At 41.4% G+C, this 15,422-nt stretch overlaps 1 protein-coding gene across 1 annotated transcript; it reads left to right on the top strand.

The window, feature by feature from the left end:
* The first annotated feature begins 1,258 nt into the window (after positions 1–1,258).
* Tsc22d2 (TSC22 domain family, member 2) lies at positions 1,259–14,987 on the top strand. Its single transcript, XM_013029862.1, has 3 exons — positions 1,259–1,443; positions 13,488–13,539; positions 14,026–14,987. The coding sequence occupies exons 1-3, from the start codon at positions 1,406–1,408 to the stop codon at positions 14,284–14,286; spliced, it is 351 nt and encodes a 116-aa protein (XP_012885316.1). The 5' UTR covers positions 1,259–1,405; the 3' UTR covers positions 14,287–14,987.
* The last annotated feature ends 435 nt before the right edge of the window (positions 14,988–15,422 follow it).

The raw sequence follows: 15,422 nt of genomic DNA, 5'->3' as shown, positions 1-15,422 counted from the left end.
CGGTGAGACTCCTATCTCCAATAAACCACCAGAAAACGGGAAGTGGCCCTGTAGCTCAAGTGGTAGAGCGCTCGCCTTGAGCTGAAGAGCTGAGGGACAGCGCCCAGGCCCAGAGTTCAGGCCCCACGACCGACAAAAAAAAAAAAAAAAAAAAACATTAGGAAATAATTTACTATTCTGATGGATAGGTCATAGTTGTATAAAGTCTTTCTAGAAACCTTTGGTAATGTGTTCATGAAATAACCACAACTTTCAAACATTTTTCTACCATATGGATTTTTGCCTTCACCGGGTGATTTTTACTATAAGGCCATGCTTATAAAAGAAGCATGGTTCTTATTGAAGTCAAATGTGTTGTGAGATTACATTTGGAAAGATGTGTAAACCCCCATAGAAAAGTTCCACTAAAAGTCAAAAGTCTGTCATCTGTATATCTAGCTCATGCGTTCTCAGTGCTGTGCCCTTGAGCTTCCTGAGCTTTGTGCATACTTCCCCTTTGCAGTGAGGCCTCTTTCTTTCCCCTTTCTTTGACCCATTATATCATTTTATTTAGGTAAAGCTGTATCCCCACGAGGGTTCCCTTTTCTGTGGCTTACTGGCAACTGGTACACATTCTTGTCAGGCAAAAAATGATGTTATTCAGGAATTGAAATAGATGTACAGTTGAAAGCTTTCTTTAGAAAGTGATGACATTCTTATTTTTGCCACTACTAGACCTTCCTCCTGCCAGTTTTCTTCAGTTCCCATGTTTACGAAAGTAAGGCCACTGCTGAATAGGAGATAGTAGGCCTGTTACATAAAGTATAAAAAAAATTTCCATCAACATTAATAATTGGGTAGTAGAGACTTATTGATAATATAGGAATAAAATCAGAATGCTGTCTTAAGCATTTGAATGATCCCTGTAGATCCAGCCATCTGTGCTAGAGTCTAGAAACTCAAACGTGGAGGTGGACCAAACAATAGATCGGAAATGCCATTTTATAGGACTATAAAACTGTCTATGCCAGGTTATATGGTGTTAAGTAATCATTTCTGGATCATAATCTTAAACCTGTAATTGGTTCCATTTCTACTTGACTCTTCACGGATAAGTATTTCTGATGGCTTGAAAGGCCATGGTGAAGTTTAAAGTTTGAAGTATCCAGACCAAATATGGAAATATTTTACATTAAATAAAGTATAAAATATCAATTGTGTAAAATGGTAAAACATAAAATTTTGCTATAAAAGATTTTTAAAGACTATTTGATTAAAACACTTATTTACTTAAACTCTTTGCTAGAATTTTTTTTAGAATTCAGCATCGGAGGAGGAATGTGACATAATAATGATCGAAAGCCGAGAGTTTAAAAGTTGTGATCCCTCAAATGGTTGGAGGGTTATTCTAGCCTCTAAGGACTGAATGTTGTGCACAAGAGTGTCTCATCAGGTCATACATTGGTAAGACTTAATGGATTAGATTTTATGTGTTATACCTGATGTTATTGTCTTGAGATGACTTTCTATGAACAAATGAGCACGTGTATTAAGAGTACAAAATAAAAGTTAGAAGGTGGAATTTTAAATACTTAGATTATGTCATCTTTTCAGGCTCACAAGACTCAAGGCCCTATCTGCAGTGGTGTTTAGTAAATACACCAGTTTAAAAATGCAAGTTTCTATTACAGTGGAATATTTACATATTGCTGTCACATCTTCTGTAGATGCTTGCAACATACCAGAAGATATTTGAAAAGTCTTTCCTTTAAAAAAATCCATTTTATTTATAAACCATTGTTTTAATTTATTGCTTTTTGAAGATTTTGCTTTCTTGATAAAAGGTATCTGCTAGACGTTTCTAAAAGCCAAAACTTTTCTCAATTTCATATTGATAATACCACAGATGCTAGTATCACATGAAAATATTATAGTAGAAGTCAGTATAATTTTTTCATGTCTTGGAAATTCTTCTCAGAAATTCTGCTTAGGAAAAAATTAATTTGTTTTTTGCATTTTGTTATTTTTTTGCTTTGTTTTTATAAGTAAAAGTCAGCTCCATTTCATTTGCAAATGGAGAAAAGTCAGGGCTAAGTTACCTTTAGAGTCATACAGTTGTAGAATTAATATTCTTGCTAAGGTATGGTGTACTTATTTTGCAAGTCTACCAAAACTTCTTGAAGTTCTTTTACAAAAATCCCAAAAGTTGTGGGCCACCTAAGCAGGCCATGTGTATCCAGTTTTACCCTTAACCAGAGATTTGTTCATGTCTCCCTGGCACACTCACACTTACTCTGTCTTTTGAATAAGGTTCTAATTTTTTCTGGGATAGCATTTCATAACTTTGTATTCATTAATAATTGTGGCCAGTTGAAGTCTGGAAGGAATACAGTTAATTAGTTGTTTCTTATTCTGTATACTTTCCTTTTTTTTCATTTTCTACCAACAAATCTACATAACTTTGATAATCACAAAAATAATTTTCCTAAATATAAATGTCCATAGTTAGAAGTTAAGGGCGATTCTGGGTTATGAGCTTCGTGGAACTTGGGGAAGGATTGTTTAGTCTCTTTAGCTTTGTGTACATTTGTTGAGAACATTTGTCACAATTTGAAACATGTTAATATTGCTACAGAATGTTGTGTGTTCAGAGGGGTAAGTCTTACTAGATACCCAGGGTGTGACTCAAAATTTCTATCAAGAACATTGATTCCACTGACCCATACTCATTTAGTAAGCAGAACAAACCAGAACCTGGCTGGGTTTTTAGAAGTTTCATACTTTAAATTTGTGTACCAGCATCAATTAGGTTTCTCCACAAAGTCGTTCATTTGCTACTGAATATTCTATCAGTATGCTAAATATTTTTGACCCCTCTTATTTAATTTTTATTAAGTCGTAATTCTGTAGATAAAACCAGTATCCTCAGTTTACAGAGGAAAAAATTGAATGTAAGAGCAGTTGAGCAGAGATTAAGTAATTTGCTCAAGTCATAGCCATTGAGTGGCTGAACTGAGAGTCCAGTTTGGCTTTCTGACTGCTGGTGTGCAAAGTAGCCCTGAAAAGCTCGAAAGATAAGAAAGGATATTTTTACACTGTGTAAAGATGTGAATACATAAATCTGATTCACATTGAACTTAAGATTGAGCCACTCTATTACAGCATCACCTTTTAAAGCATTTGCCAAAAAACTATAAAGTGAGTTGTTTACTATCTATTTATTGCATTAGAAAATAAGTTCTATGCATGCTTACTGGCTATGACTCTGTACATAATTATATATAAGCAAATGCACATTTTAAGAAGTTTTAGTATAAGAAATGTAATACCATTAAGATAGCATTATATTAAAAGTAAGCCTTAAGGAACTCACTTTTTAATATTTGTAATCTGAAATAGCAAACACGAGAAGGCATTTTAAAAGCTTCTTTGAGCTCCAAATGTTTCTTGAGGTAATGGGAAATAGTAAAACTCCCTATTGATTGCTTTGTGGGAATTTCCCATTTGCCCTTTTCTCTGAATCATTGAGAAACTTACGCTTACTTTCTGAAGCATCAGGCAAAATTTTTATTCTTTCAGGCAGATGAATTTTTTTCTGGGCATTACTTAGGTTCATATCCTTTTGATTGTTTTACTTTTATTCCTTCGTTGAGCCCCAAACCTTTTAGCTTTTTCCTGCTTGTACGTATTTGTAATAAAATGTTGTGTTTTAAATATGGCTCACAGTGGGTGTGATGGTGCCCAGCTCCCCAGCCTGTGGTAGGCAGAGGCAGGAAGACTGCACTCAAAGCCAGACAAGCGCGGTGCAAGACCTTGTCTCAAAAAGAAACAGTGTAGAGTGCTGGCCTGCACGCACAAGGCTCCGATCAGACACATATGGGGTTAAAATGAACAGCTCTCTGCCACGAGTTACATACCTAAGCATTTGTTATTTCAGTTAAATTGATAATGTCTGCAGATCAAGTGTAAACTTTCTTCCTTTACGCTGCAATTAAAAATGTACAACTTCATAGAGAATTATCTCAGTGTTCACATATTTCCTTCCAGTACACACAATGCACGTACATTTTTTCAAAACATACATGTATGTGTGTGAATAATTATAGTTGTGATAGCTTTTCAGTAATTTTGAAGTACTAAAAATTAAAAGCAAATATGATGTGTCACATAATCACTGTGACAGAAGTCTGAGACAATAGCTTGCGAGGAAGGGTTTGTTTTGGCTCTCAGTGTCGGCTCGTTTCTGTATTTGCAGGCTGTAGTGAGGCATCTTGTCGTGACAGAAGAGCATGCTCATGATCTCAGTTTGTAGCCCCCACTGCAGGATGAGTGCAGGAGACGTAGGGACCAGAAGGGTCTAGAGACAAGGTCACGCCCATCAAAGAGTGACCCCTAGTGGCTGGCTTCCTCCAATTAGGCCCCGCCTCTGAAGCCTATTGGCTGTGAATTTATCCATGGATTCACCAGGGTGCCCTTATGTTCTGATTACCTCCCAGTCCATCTCCAGTGTTTCATCCCGTGATCCCTTTAGGAGGTACATTATATCCAAACTTCAGCGCTCGGCTCCTGGCTCCTGAGAGCCCTTGTCCATCTCAGTGTGCAAAGTACGCTAGTTCATCTCCATGAACCCCCAGAGACTTAGCAGTCGCATTATTCTGAGACTAAACTCAGACTTTTTAGGAGCCTCTGTAATAATCAAAAAGAAGTTACGTACTTGGGACCTAACAATGGCACAGGGTAAACATCCTAAAGGGAAAGCATGGGGACATAAACAGGAGGAACTCGTGCAAGACCTTGTCGCGCAGACCTTGAAATGCCGTAGCTCCACGCCTGGCATCTGCTGTACGGTGGCCTGGTTTGCACTCCAGAAATGTGGGCAGCCCCTCCCTCGCCTTCTCAGCGGCAGCGAACGTGGGCAAACTGTTACTGGCTTGGTGCCGGTCACTTTGCTTGGCAGAAGCCTCGTGCGTCTGTCCTGTCCCCTGCCTGACCACCGGCAGGCAGACATTCCCGTCCTGCCACACATTGCCTGGTCCTCCTCTGAAATCTTGGTAGACGTGTCACTGGTGCCACAACTGTCACGTTCTGCATTCTTGTAAAATAGGCGTTGTGGACAACACACAAGTCTGCTGCCACACACAGCCCGGCGTGAGCCCGTGCCTCCACTCTTCCCTAAGCAAAGCCTGCAGATGGAGCGTGCACCTTTATTCCCTGAGCCTGAGTGGTCAGGGTTCCACAGGGCAGCTTGCCTGTCCACGTCGCCAGTGTCTTCTTCAACCACACTCCTTTTCTGCCTAAATCCAAAGTTAAAATGCCCCGGTTTTCACGCTAGATTCTTCCTGTAAAACTGGTGAAAAAGCCAGTCAGCAGTACCTGGGCTGTGGTGCCTCCAGTTTTCCTCTGGCAGATAAACTAGCCTGTCACTTTAAACTCGGGATCACACGATGTCTCAGGGTATGGGCATAGTGTATGGCAGTTTGCCAGCGTGTAAAACACAAGTGGGGTTTCTGGCGCCGTGGAGATGCCCCGTTTCTGCTGTTCGCCTTGGCACTCTGGCCAGCACCCTGCTTTTCTGCAGTCCCACTGGACCGCATGCTGCTTCCCTAGCTCCCCGGATTCCACCTGAAGACGAGGTGGAGGCCTTTGAGAGGCATGGCCCTGGTTCCTTGTGCCAGTCCCTTTTCATCCCTGACAAACACCTGAGGAAAGAATTGAAGAAAGGAAGGGTCCTGGCCCGAGGGGAGGCAGCACCTCACAGTAGAAGTAGAGGGGGTGTGAGCACAGGCGTGCAAGCTCCGAACAGCCCGGCCCCTTCAGACGCGATGAGGCCAGTGCCTTCACCCAGTAGGCCCTCAGCAGTGTCCACAGCTGCCCCCCCCTTCAATACAAGTTTTGGATTTTTGACAGACACCTGCTACTTTGATATCTGTGACATGTCCTTTCCTTCTTTTCCCCCTTACCTAAACAGATTGTATTTTCTAGACCACTCAACTGACAGGCCTTGACAGAGTGTTTCTGGAGTCCTCAGCCTCTGCTCACATTCTTCACTGTAGTGAAAGCAATGCTTTCGGCAGCCATCAAGTGCTCCCCAGTCTGTATTCCTCAAGCTAGGCATGTCCTGAGGTCAGGCGTCCCTTTCCTCTGCAGTACCTCTGCCACCATGTGGCCCGCCTCGCAGTCTGCCCAGCTCCTCTCTACCTGGTCACTATTCAGCCTATTTGCTGGCCTTTTACCCAGAGAGGCTGCCATTCCACACGTCAGGTTTGAGTACGAGGCACCCTCATCCATGCTGCCCCTTGAGACTGCTCTTGCTTGAGTTTTCTAAGGTGGCTGTGTGTGTGTATATTCATTCAGCCGCCGAACTTCCATCACTATTTCCCCTGACTAGGCATTATTTGCCCCACAAAATACCCGGCAAAATCCCATTCTATTTTAGCACTTACCATGTCTGAAACATATATTTTTGTCCTAAATAGTAAGCTTATTAACTCTGGAATATTTACTTGACATTGTACCCTCAACCTCTGGTAACTGTTCTAAATATCTTAAAACCCCTGTTGAATACAGTATCACATAATTTGGTCAAATTGTTATGTACAAGTAGAGACGCATGAGGCCCTGGGTTTGATTCCTCAGCACCACATAAGCAAAATGAAAAAAGCCAGAAGTGGCGCTGTGGCTCAAGTGGTAGAGCGCTAGCCTTGAGCTGAAGAGCGGAGGGACAGTGCCCAGGCCCAGAGTTCAGGCCCCAGGACCGCTGGATTTTTCCTAGTTGGATTTCAACTAGGAAAGTATACAGCCAGCTGTTATCTGAGAAGAGATGGGAGAGACGATAGCTGTAGAACATTTAGTAAGTAGTGGACTTGTGATTAAGCTGATAGGGGCCAGGAAAGCTGAGTGCAACAAGACCTTTGCTGTGTAACAGACTCCTAAAACCTGAAGCGGCCACGTAAGTCATAGAAGAACATTGGAAGGTGACCACTCTGTGGAGAAAGTGAACCTGCGTTCTGTAGGTAATTAATCCTGTGTTTACAGTGGTCCTATTCAGTAATACAGGTGTGATTTCAAGCCAGATATGTAATCCATATGAATATAGCACATAGTTCCTAGGCTTTTTGGAAATGGCTAAGGAGACCTTGCCTAGTGTAACATCATAGGATACCTTCCATACTTTTTATTGTTGATTCCAGTGGTGACCCAAGGACTTCTTGTAGTACCTTTATTTGTGCCCTGGTCTGCTAATGTAACGAGTGAATTCTCAGAACTCTGAGGATATCCGCTCACTTACAAGGAATGCTTAAAGGCGCGGCTGTGAGAATTCTCTTTCAAACACTGTCAAATCTGACCAATCCCATAATCCTTGGGCCTTGTCTGGCCTTCAGGAGAGCGTTTGGTTTCTTTTGTTTCTCCCCCTCGATCCACATCCATGATTGCAGTGTGATAACTCTTTGTCAAGGTCATTTTCCATGATGTATCACCTAGATCAGGATATGGAACTCCTGTTTCATAGCACAGCAAAGGAATTGCTGTACTTTCTCAGTGACTAAAACACTGAAGTAGAGTGGGGATGGGGGGTGGGAGTAGGGAAATTTTTGTTTATTTATTCATTAACCTATCTTTATCAGGGAGAAAGCATTCATTTTGTTTATGTGGCACTAAGGAATCAAACCCAGGGCCTCCTGTATGCTATAGGCAAGCATGCTACCACTACGTCACATTTCCGGCCCCAGTTAGATCTTTGTCCAAGGCATAAGCCCAACATAACTTCAGCCCATACTGAAGAAAGTGTAATTAGAAAATTACACTCAAGGGGCTGGGAAGGTGGCTCAGTGGTAGAGCGCTTGCCTTGCATGCCTGAGGCCCTGGGTTCGATTCCTCAGCACCACATAAGCAAGAAGAAAAAAGCTGGAAGTGGCACTGTGGCTTAAGTGGTAGAGCGCTAGCCTTGAGCTGGAGAGCTGAGGGACAGTGCCCAGGCCCAGAGTTCAGGCCCCGTGACTGGACCCCCCCCCAAAAAAAAAAAAAAGAAAATTACACTTAAATTGTGCACATTGTATTCCTCTTTTGTGAGTAGTTTAATCAGTTATATGCAGAGTATTGCAATAAGTAGATCTTTTGAGATCATAGTTCCTGCCTTTAACTCAAGAACATTTGCTGAAAACAACAAAAAGTTATTTATGGAAGAATTAGAGAGGTGAATCCCTTGGCAAGAAAGGAAGAAGCCTAAAGAGAGAATGTGAGGAATAGTGTATCAGATATCTGAGTCTTATCTATAGACTCATGTCTATGGTCAACTTAGAATTGATTCATAAAAGTTACTTTATGAATTGATGTCATTCACTAGTCTAAATCATATGATGATGATTGCCTGGAAACGTTAAAAGGAATGGCTCTAGGTTAAAATAAGGAAAAAATGGTTGGCAGTTAAAATCTTTGTGTTGCTGATAATGTACCTATTTAGCCACAATTCTAATGTGGTGAAAAGAGAATCTTATAATCCTTTAGATTTTATAATATGTTAATTCACAATTTTCTTTTTCCTATGTCACAATCCCTTTTTGAATTAGGTAATGCTAAAGTAGTTATTCACTAGCATAGTGAGATGGATTAAATTAATTTTAGCTATATTTCAGTGGCCTTTGGCAGATTTTTACTACAGTCCAATAAGAATATTTTCTAGTACTGAAGTCTGTGGTAGAGTACTGCCCAATAAGCAGGGAACCTTGAATTCAAACCCCAGTACCACCAAAGGAAAAAAAAGAAAAAGTACTTTACCATAAACTATGAAACTTTGCGAATCTATAGGGAATCAATAAGAGCTTTATTAATTTTCAGTCCTTAGGAGGTCTGTGTTTAATAAGTCTTGTAAACTTAAATCTCAAAAAAAGACTTTATTTTAATGTGTTTTAGAACTGGATTAAATTTTTAACATTTGACTATTAGTGCCTAAAACTCCAGTAAATTTACGAGCTCATAACTAGGGTTGTTTAATTATTTAGGGTGAAACACAACTGCGGAGCCTGGTAGGATTTTTGTTGTTTCTTAAATTTATATTAGGTTTGGAGGTGGGAATTTCTGTGCTAAGTCTCCACAGGTTCACATTGCTTTATGCTTTTCTTTCTTTCTTTCTTTCTTTTTTGGTCGGTCATGGGGCCTGAACTCTGGGCCTGAACGCCGTCCTTTAGCTCTTCAGCTCAAGGCTAGCCCTCTACTGCTTGAGCCACAGCGCCACTTCCCACATTGCATTCTGCCACCTTTTCTGCCCTCAAGTGCCAAATTGATCCAGACAACAGAAGGAACTAATTGGAGTTGCTGTGTTTACAATGTAGTGAAATCTTTAAAGAAAACCTCCCCTGAGTGTTGGGAAGAAAGCTGCTCTCTTTTCTCCTACTTCTTTGTCACACCCTTCAGTTTTACTCAGGTAGCAGAAGTAATCGTCTTCCTACCACATCTTGCTAACCTTAATCTCCTAAGGAAGAACTAGTAGCTGGGTGAGTGTGGTGGTGCATGCCTGTAATTCCAGTACTTCAGAGGCTGGGGCAGGAGCCAGCTTCTAGCTTGAGAGACACGTCTCTACTGCCTTAAGATATGCCTCTGGCAGATTGAGCTAGTTTTTAAATAAAATTTTCTTAAGAGTGGCCCTACAAGAAAAACTATTCCTTTATAGAAGAATTTTACTGGTAAATATTGTAATGACCCCTTTGAAGTAAATTAATTTAGTGATGTAAAGTGTTGCTATTGATACCTTCTTGGGGTTGCATATTTATTTACTTTGATGAGCTTACATTAGTGTTAGAGGGGATTTCATTGTTATGTTTCCACACATTTGGATGCTCTTTCAGTGCAGCATTTTCATTGTACAAATTTACATAGTCTATTTTTTTTTTGTGGGGGGGGTGGTCCAGTCAGGGGCCTGAACTCTGGGCCTGGGCGCTGTCCCTCAGTTCTTCAGCTCAAGGCTAGTGCTCTACCACTTGAGCCACAGCACCACTTCTGGCTTTTTTTTCTGCTTATGTGGTGCTGAGGATACGTAGTCTATTTTTATCATAGATAGTTACCACAACTTTTTTCCACTTACCAGATTGACTTTGAATACATAGATAATAGGAAGTTATAATTCACCCAACCAAGGACATTGACTTTACAAAGCACGGAACACAAGTGTTTCTTGTGTTGACTGTAGTATATCCTCGTGGAGCGGCCCCATCTCCCTTCCTTCTCCTTCCCTGCTCCTGTCTGCGCTGTCCATGTCATGACCACATTGTACAAGGTGTAGTAAGTAGCTCCTGCAGAAGTCATTTCCATTTCGCAATGTGCTTTTCCAGTCTTCTCCAAATTGTAGTGAAATTACTCTTTATCTCTATTTTCCTACCTTCCCACATAGGTAGCTGCTGCTGCTGCTGCTGCGTGTGTGTGTGTGTGTGTGTGTGTGTGTGTGTATTTGGTTTCTGTATATACATTTTTCAAGGATTACACCCTGTCCCTTTATATAAGTGATAATACATTCCGCATAATTTGTACCTTTGTCTCAGTTATAGAAGAGATAACTTACTATCCCATGGAATAGATGGCCATACCATGCTTTACTTCATTAGTTCCTCATTGACGCCGCTGTAGTGAGTGGTTGTGTAACTACTCTCTAGAATTTCAGGTAGAGGGCTGCTGGTTCAAAGAGCCAGTCAACATGGGGGGGGCGGGTCTCAGCGAGGGCTGCTGGTTCAAAGAGCCAGTCAACATGGGGGGGGGCGGGTCTCAGCGAGGGCTGCTGGTTCAAAGAGCCAGTCAACAGGGGGGGGGGCGGGTCTCAGCGAGCCTAGGCAGTGGGTGGCAGCGCCTCCTGGGGCTTCCCGTCACACACGCGTCTCCTGGCCCCTTCCCAGCAGGTGCAGGTGTCACCACTCCCTTCCATGCATGCCCATCGTCTGCTTCAGCCTTGTTCATCTTCTTTCACTCTTGTTAAACCAGTCCTCACTTACTAGGTCCCTCCCCCCCTCAAATAAAACAACAACCAGTTTGTCTTTCCCCTCCAACAATTGACTTTGAACAGGGGAACTGAGTGTTTGTGTATGAATTATTTTCTCTATACTCTTTGTACCTTTGGATTCACAAGAGAGCATATGACTGTGTGTGCACGCACACGCAGGAGGGTCTTGTGCACGGTCACCCGTTTTCCCCAGTGATAACGCACGCCTTATCGTGACTGCAGTGCACTTTGAAAGCCAGGAGTTACATTGGTGTGATCTACAGCTTACATCCTCTTCCCTCCTCTAAAACTGTGTTTCCCTGAAGCCAGGCGCCAGTGGCTCACGCCTGTCATCCTAGCTACTCAGGAGGCTGAGAGCTGAGGACTGGGGTTTGAAGCCAGGCGCCGGTGGCTCACGCCTGTCATCCTAGCTACTCAGGAGGCTGAGAGCTGAGGACTGGGGTTTGAAGCCAGCCTGGGCAGGAAAGTCCGTGAGATTCCACTTAACCACCAAAAAAGCCACAAGTGAAAATGTGGCTCGAGTGGCATGCCATCCTTGAGCGAAAACCCCTGAGTTTAAGCCCCAGGACCACCCCCTTCCCTCCCATCAGAGACCCCCCCCAAAAAAAAAAACCCACATTTTTCTGCCCAGGAACTGGACTTGAAATTATTCAGATGGATGTAAAATATGCTGAGGGCATTGGTAAACCAGGTCTGTACAGAAGATGTTAACATCAGTCGTTACATGGGTAGCTAGCCTGGTTTTAAACACTGTCTTGTAAGCAATTTGATTACACCATTGCTATTGGATACTTGAGAAGACAGTTTTCTTAGTAGCCATTTATATGCTTGCTCAGAATAGCAGCCTTGATAATGATTTGTTTTGTGTAACTAGTAAAAGTCACCATGGGATGTTGTTGTGAGGTTTTGTGGGGGTTTTTAATCATGAAATTAAATAGATTGTTTTACATTGGTAGAATTTGCAGTCAGTTACCAGAATATGTGAAATTATAAATGACTGCCTAAATTTACTATTTCACTTCCTCGTATTTCTCTTCCTCCCTCCTTTGCCTGCCCCTTTTGTGGAATCTTACCCCTTAAGATATTTATAGTTGTGATTGTGATTCTGCATAGAAAGACAGCTCTTTGAATGATTTTTTACTTAGAGATAATTGTAAGATAGCAGTAGGTTTCTAATTAACTAGAATATTCTAGTTCTTAGTAGCATACTGACTGTCCAAAGATCACTGAGCAACTAACTTCCTTTTCTAAGAAGTCTCCTCCCTATTCACCATCAGAACTTCTTTGGGAAATGTGCTGGATAAGATAACTAGCTTGTTTGGGAGTGGGGTTTAATCTCTGAGTTTACACATAGGGTTTCACAACATTTGGCACTTACTGCATTTTTCATAATGTATACTACTCAGGATTTGTTTTAGGTCATTTTGTTTCCATCTTACATTATGGAAAGAGGGTGTCGATTTCAGCATTAGGTCTGTTTCTGTCATTTCATGTATTCTGAATGCTGTTCTAGCACTATGTTGTGGGAAATAAACTGTTTGGTTTTAGATAAGTAGCTGTTCACATGACTACAAATAAAGAAAAGGCTGGTTTCTCAAGAATTTTTAAAAATGTGAAGCCAAGTTAGATTGCCTTTGTCAAATTCACTGATTTTAACTTGTGATGTAAAGGTTCTTTTGCAAATGGTTTCTAAAAAAAAAAAAAAAAAGGGAGGCCAAGTGCCGATGGATGGTGCCTGAAATCTTAGCTCTGAAATCTCTGCTCCACGGGAGGCCTCTGATCTCAGTTCAGAGTCAGCCCAGGCAGGAAGGTCTGAGACCCCTCTTCAGTTACCCACTAAAAAGCTAGAAATAGACCTGTAATGTAGTTCAGTGATACAACCTTAAGTACAAATGCTCTGGGACAGCACACAGGCCCTCAGTTCTTCAATCCCTAGGATTAGCATACACGCCTGTGTGCGTGCACACACACACCAAAAAAGCAAGGAAAAGTGTCAGGGAGGCAGTGGGATGAGTGAGTGTGAACCACAAAGCTGACAGACAGTTGCTTAACCTTCTGTATCATACCAATAAATGCTAAGGTGATGTTTGAGCTTAAGGTGTACTCACGGGCTATATACTGCTTTGGATTATTTCCAAGGCAAACTGGTATAAACCACATGCCTTACAGAGTTCTTTTTGCCAGCGAGTGACCTATAAACCAAACCATGTTGGTTTACTAGAATGTTGAGTTCCTCTTCAGCAGTTCTTCCAAAAACCCTCTAAATGGGGTTTAGAAACCATTTCTACAAAGTGAAGTGTATATAAGGAAGGTTGTTGAGTTTTGATGTATTTATGAATCACCCACGTATTTCGGTTGCTGTTTACAAAACTGGATTTGAGGGAGGGAGAGAGTTCTGCCCCTTTAAGGCCATGTATCATTTGTTCTTAAATAAAAGGACATATGTCTTTCACGTTACTTTAAGAGTGGGCAGGGAGATGAAATTGTGAAAAGTAATTTAATTAAATATTATAATTTTTTCCAGTGCATCTGGGGGAGGTGTTGTAGCCATTGACAACAAAATAGAACAAGCAATGGTAAGTAAAAGTTTGTACTCCTCATTCTTATCACCACTTGATTTTAGTAAATCTCGATAACAAACAAGCAATGCAGAATGAACTTTTGATAGTCTAGAACTAAGTATTTCTTCATTTGAATGTCTTGCACTTGAGTTACAACCTGAGATTTTAAATTCTAAGCTTATAATTGGCAATTCAGGGAGTCTTTTTGGAAATCAGTCTAAACCTTGCAGGTGGGGAAGGAGCTCGCGGCACTGGATGGGACCTGGATTTTCTTTCCCGCTTCATCTCTCGGGCCGGTCACGATAGGGCAGACGTCTTAAATGCAAACCAGGAGTTCTGATGTAGGAACTTGGGCAGTTACTAAGGTCCCAGGCAAGCAAGAACCAAGTAGCTCTCTTTCTTCTCCTTGTTCTTTTTTTCTGACTCCTTTTGACATTCCTCGCTCTGTTGAAGCACTTTCCTCTTCACTCTTTCTGACATTGCTCATTTTGTGTTTCACAGGATCTGGTGAAAAGCCATTTGATGTATGCAGTGAGAGAAGAGGTGGAAGTTTTAAAGGAGCAAATAAAAGAATTAGTAGAAAGAAACTCCTTACTTGAACGAGAGAATGCACTGTTAAAATCTCTTTCAAACAATGATCAGTTATCCCAGCTCCCTGCCCAACAGGCCAACCCTGGTAGCACTTCTCAGCCGCCGGCAGCCACTGCGCAGCCTCCTCAGCCAGTGCAGCCTCCACAGCAGCCGAATGTCTCCTCAGCGTGAGCTTTCCAAGCGTCGTGCGGAAAAAACCAGAAAGCAGTCTTTCCCGTGTGCCACCGCTGTCCTTCCCACTTTACACGAAAGCAAGTAGCCATGCTTTGGTGGTGTGTTTGGCCTTCTCAGTATTAGACAATCATCCTACAAGAGCTTTTCCTCCACGACGCCACGCGGCCAGTGGCGTCCTCGGCCGTCTGTCCCCTGGAGGACGCCAGATGGGTTTGTTAGAGCAGAGTCTGCATCTGCCCTGGTGCACATGGGTGGACTCCCCTGAGCCTTCTACCACATTATACCTATCACTTCATCTAAAGAGCCACCTTTCCTTTCAGTATCAGAAGCATTTGCCTACATAAGTTTTCTTTTTTGTGTGTGTTTTATTTATTACAGGGCTGCTATTTTCATAATGTACATGAACAATGTCACAGAAATTTTTTAATTTTTTTGAATAATTATAAGTGTCTGTAAAGCAATTGAAAGACAGGATTTCATTTCATAGATAAAACGTTTAGGCAATAATTGAACAAAAGAATCCTGGCATTCTATCTAACACTAATGGCAATTTACCTTTGGTATTTATTTTCTGTAGTAAAGACCCAGCTCGAATGTAAATTTTGTATAGTGTAAGTATGAAGAACACAGTGCATCTGTACAGACAGTCACCAGTTATTGTGATATAATAAATAATTGGGCTATTTTGATGAAGAAAACTTTGTTTATTTCTTTCTACTTTCTAATAGAGAAATTGCCATGATTCTCTGCTTTTCAACATTTCGTATGACTTTCTTTCGGGTGGGAATAAAAAGCTGTGAATTGTTCAACCTACTTTGTAACCAAAGAAGCAAAGCTGTGTAATGGAGTTTTGTTTTTGTTTTTTATATAGAAAGATATATATATATATATATATACATATATACATATATGTATATATATATATATATATATATCATGCACATTCTTCATGTATTTTATTTAGTGTTTTCTTGGTCACAGTTTCCTCTGCTGTCTAGCATGCTCTGCATGCCTGCAACCTTTGAACCACTTCCGTACCTCATGTTCTCACCCAGCACTCTTACTGTAGTGTGTACTAGTCTGTGAACAATGTCAATAAAAGAGAGCAAGCACGTGGCAGGTAGGCTGAGCCT

This window comes from Dipodomys ordii, unplaced genomic scaffold, assembly GCF_000151885.1.
Source record: "Dipodomys ordii isolate 6190 unplaced genomic scaffold, Dord_2.0 Scaffold124, whole genome shotgun sequence".
Classification (NCBI taxonomy): domain Eukaryota; kingdom Metazoa; phylum Chordata; class Mammalia; order Rodentia; family Heteromyidae; genus Dipodomys; species Dipodomys ordii.
This window is presented reverse-complemented; position numbering and strand designations above follow the sequence as displayed.

Bases quoted from the DNA above. Each gene is read 5' to 3' on its own strand.
- Tsc22d2 (XM_013029862.1), top strand. From the start codon at position 1,406: ATGTTGTGCACAAGAGTGTCTCATCAGGTCATACATTG. The intron at 1,444-13,487 runs GTAAGACTTAAT...AATTTTTTCCAG, and splicing joins TCTCATCAGGTCATACATTG to TGCATCTGGGGGAGGTGTTG. The intron at 13,540-14,025 runs GTAAGTAAAAGT...TGTGTTTCACAG, and splicing joins ACAAAATAGAACAAGCAATG to GATCTGGTGAAAAGCCATTT.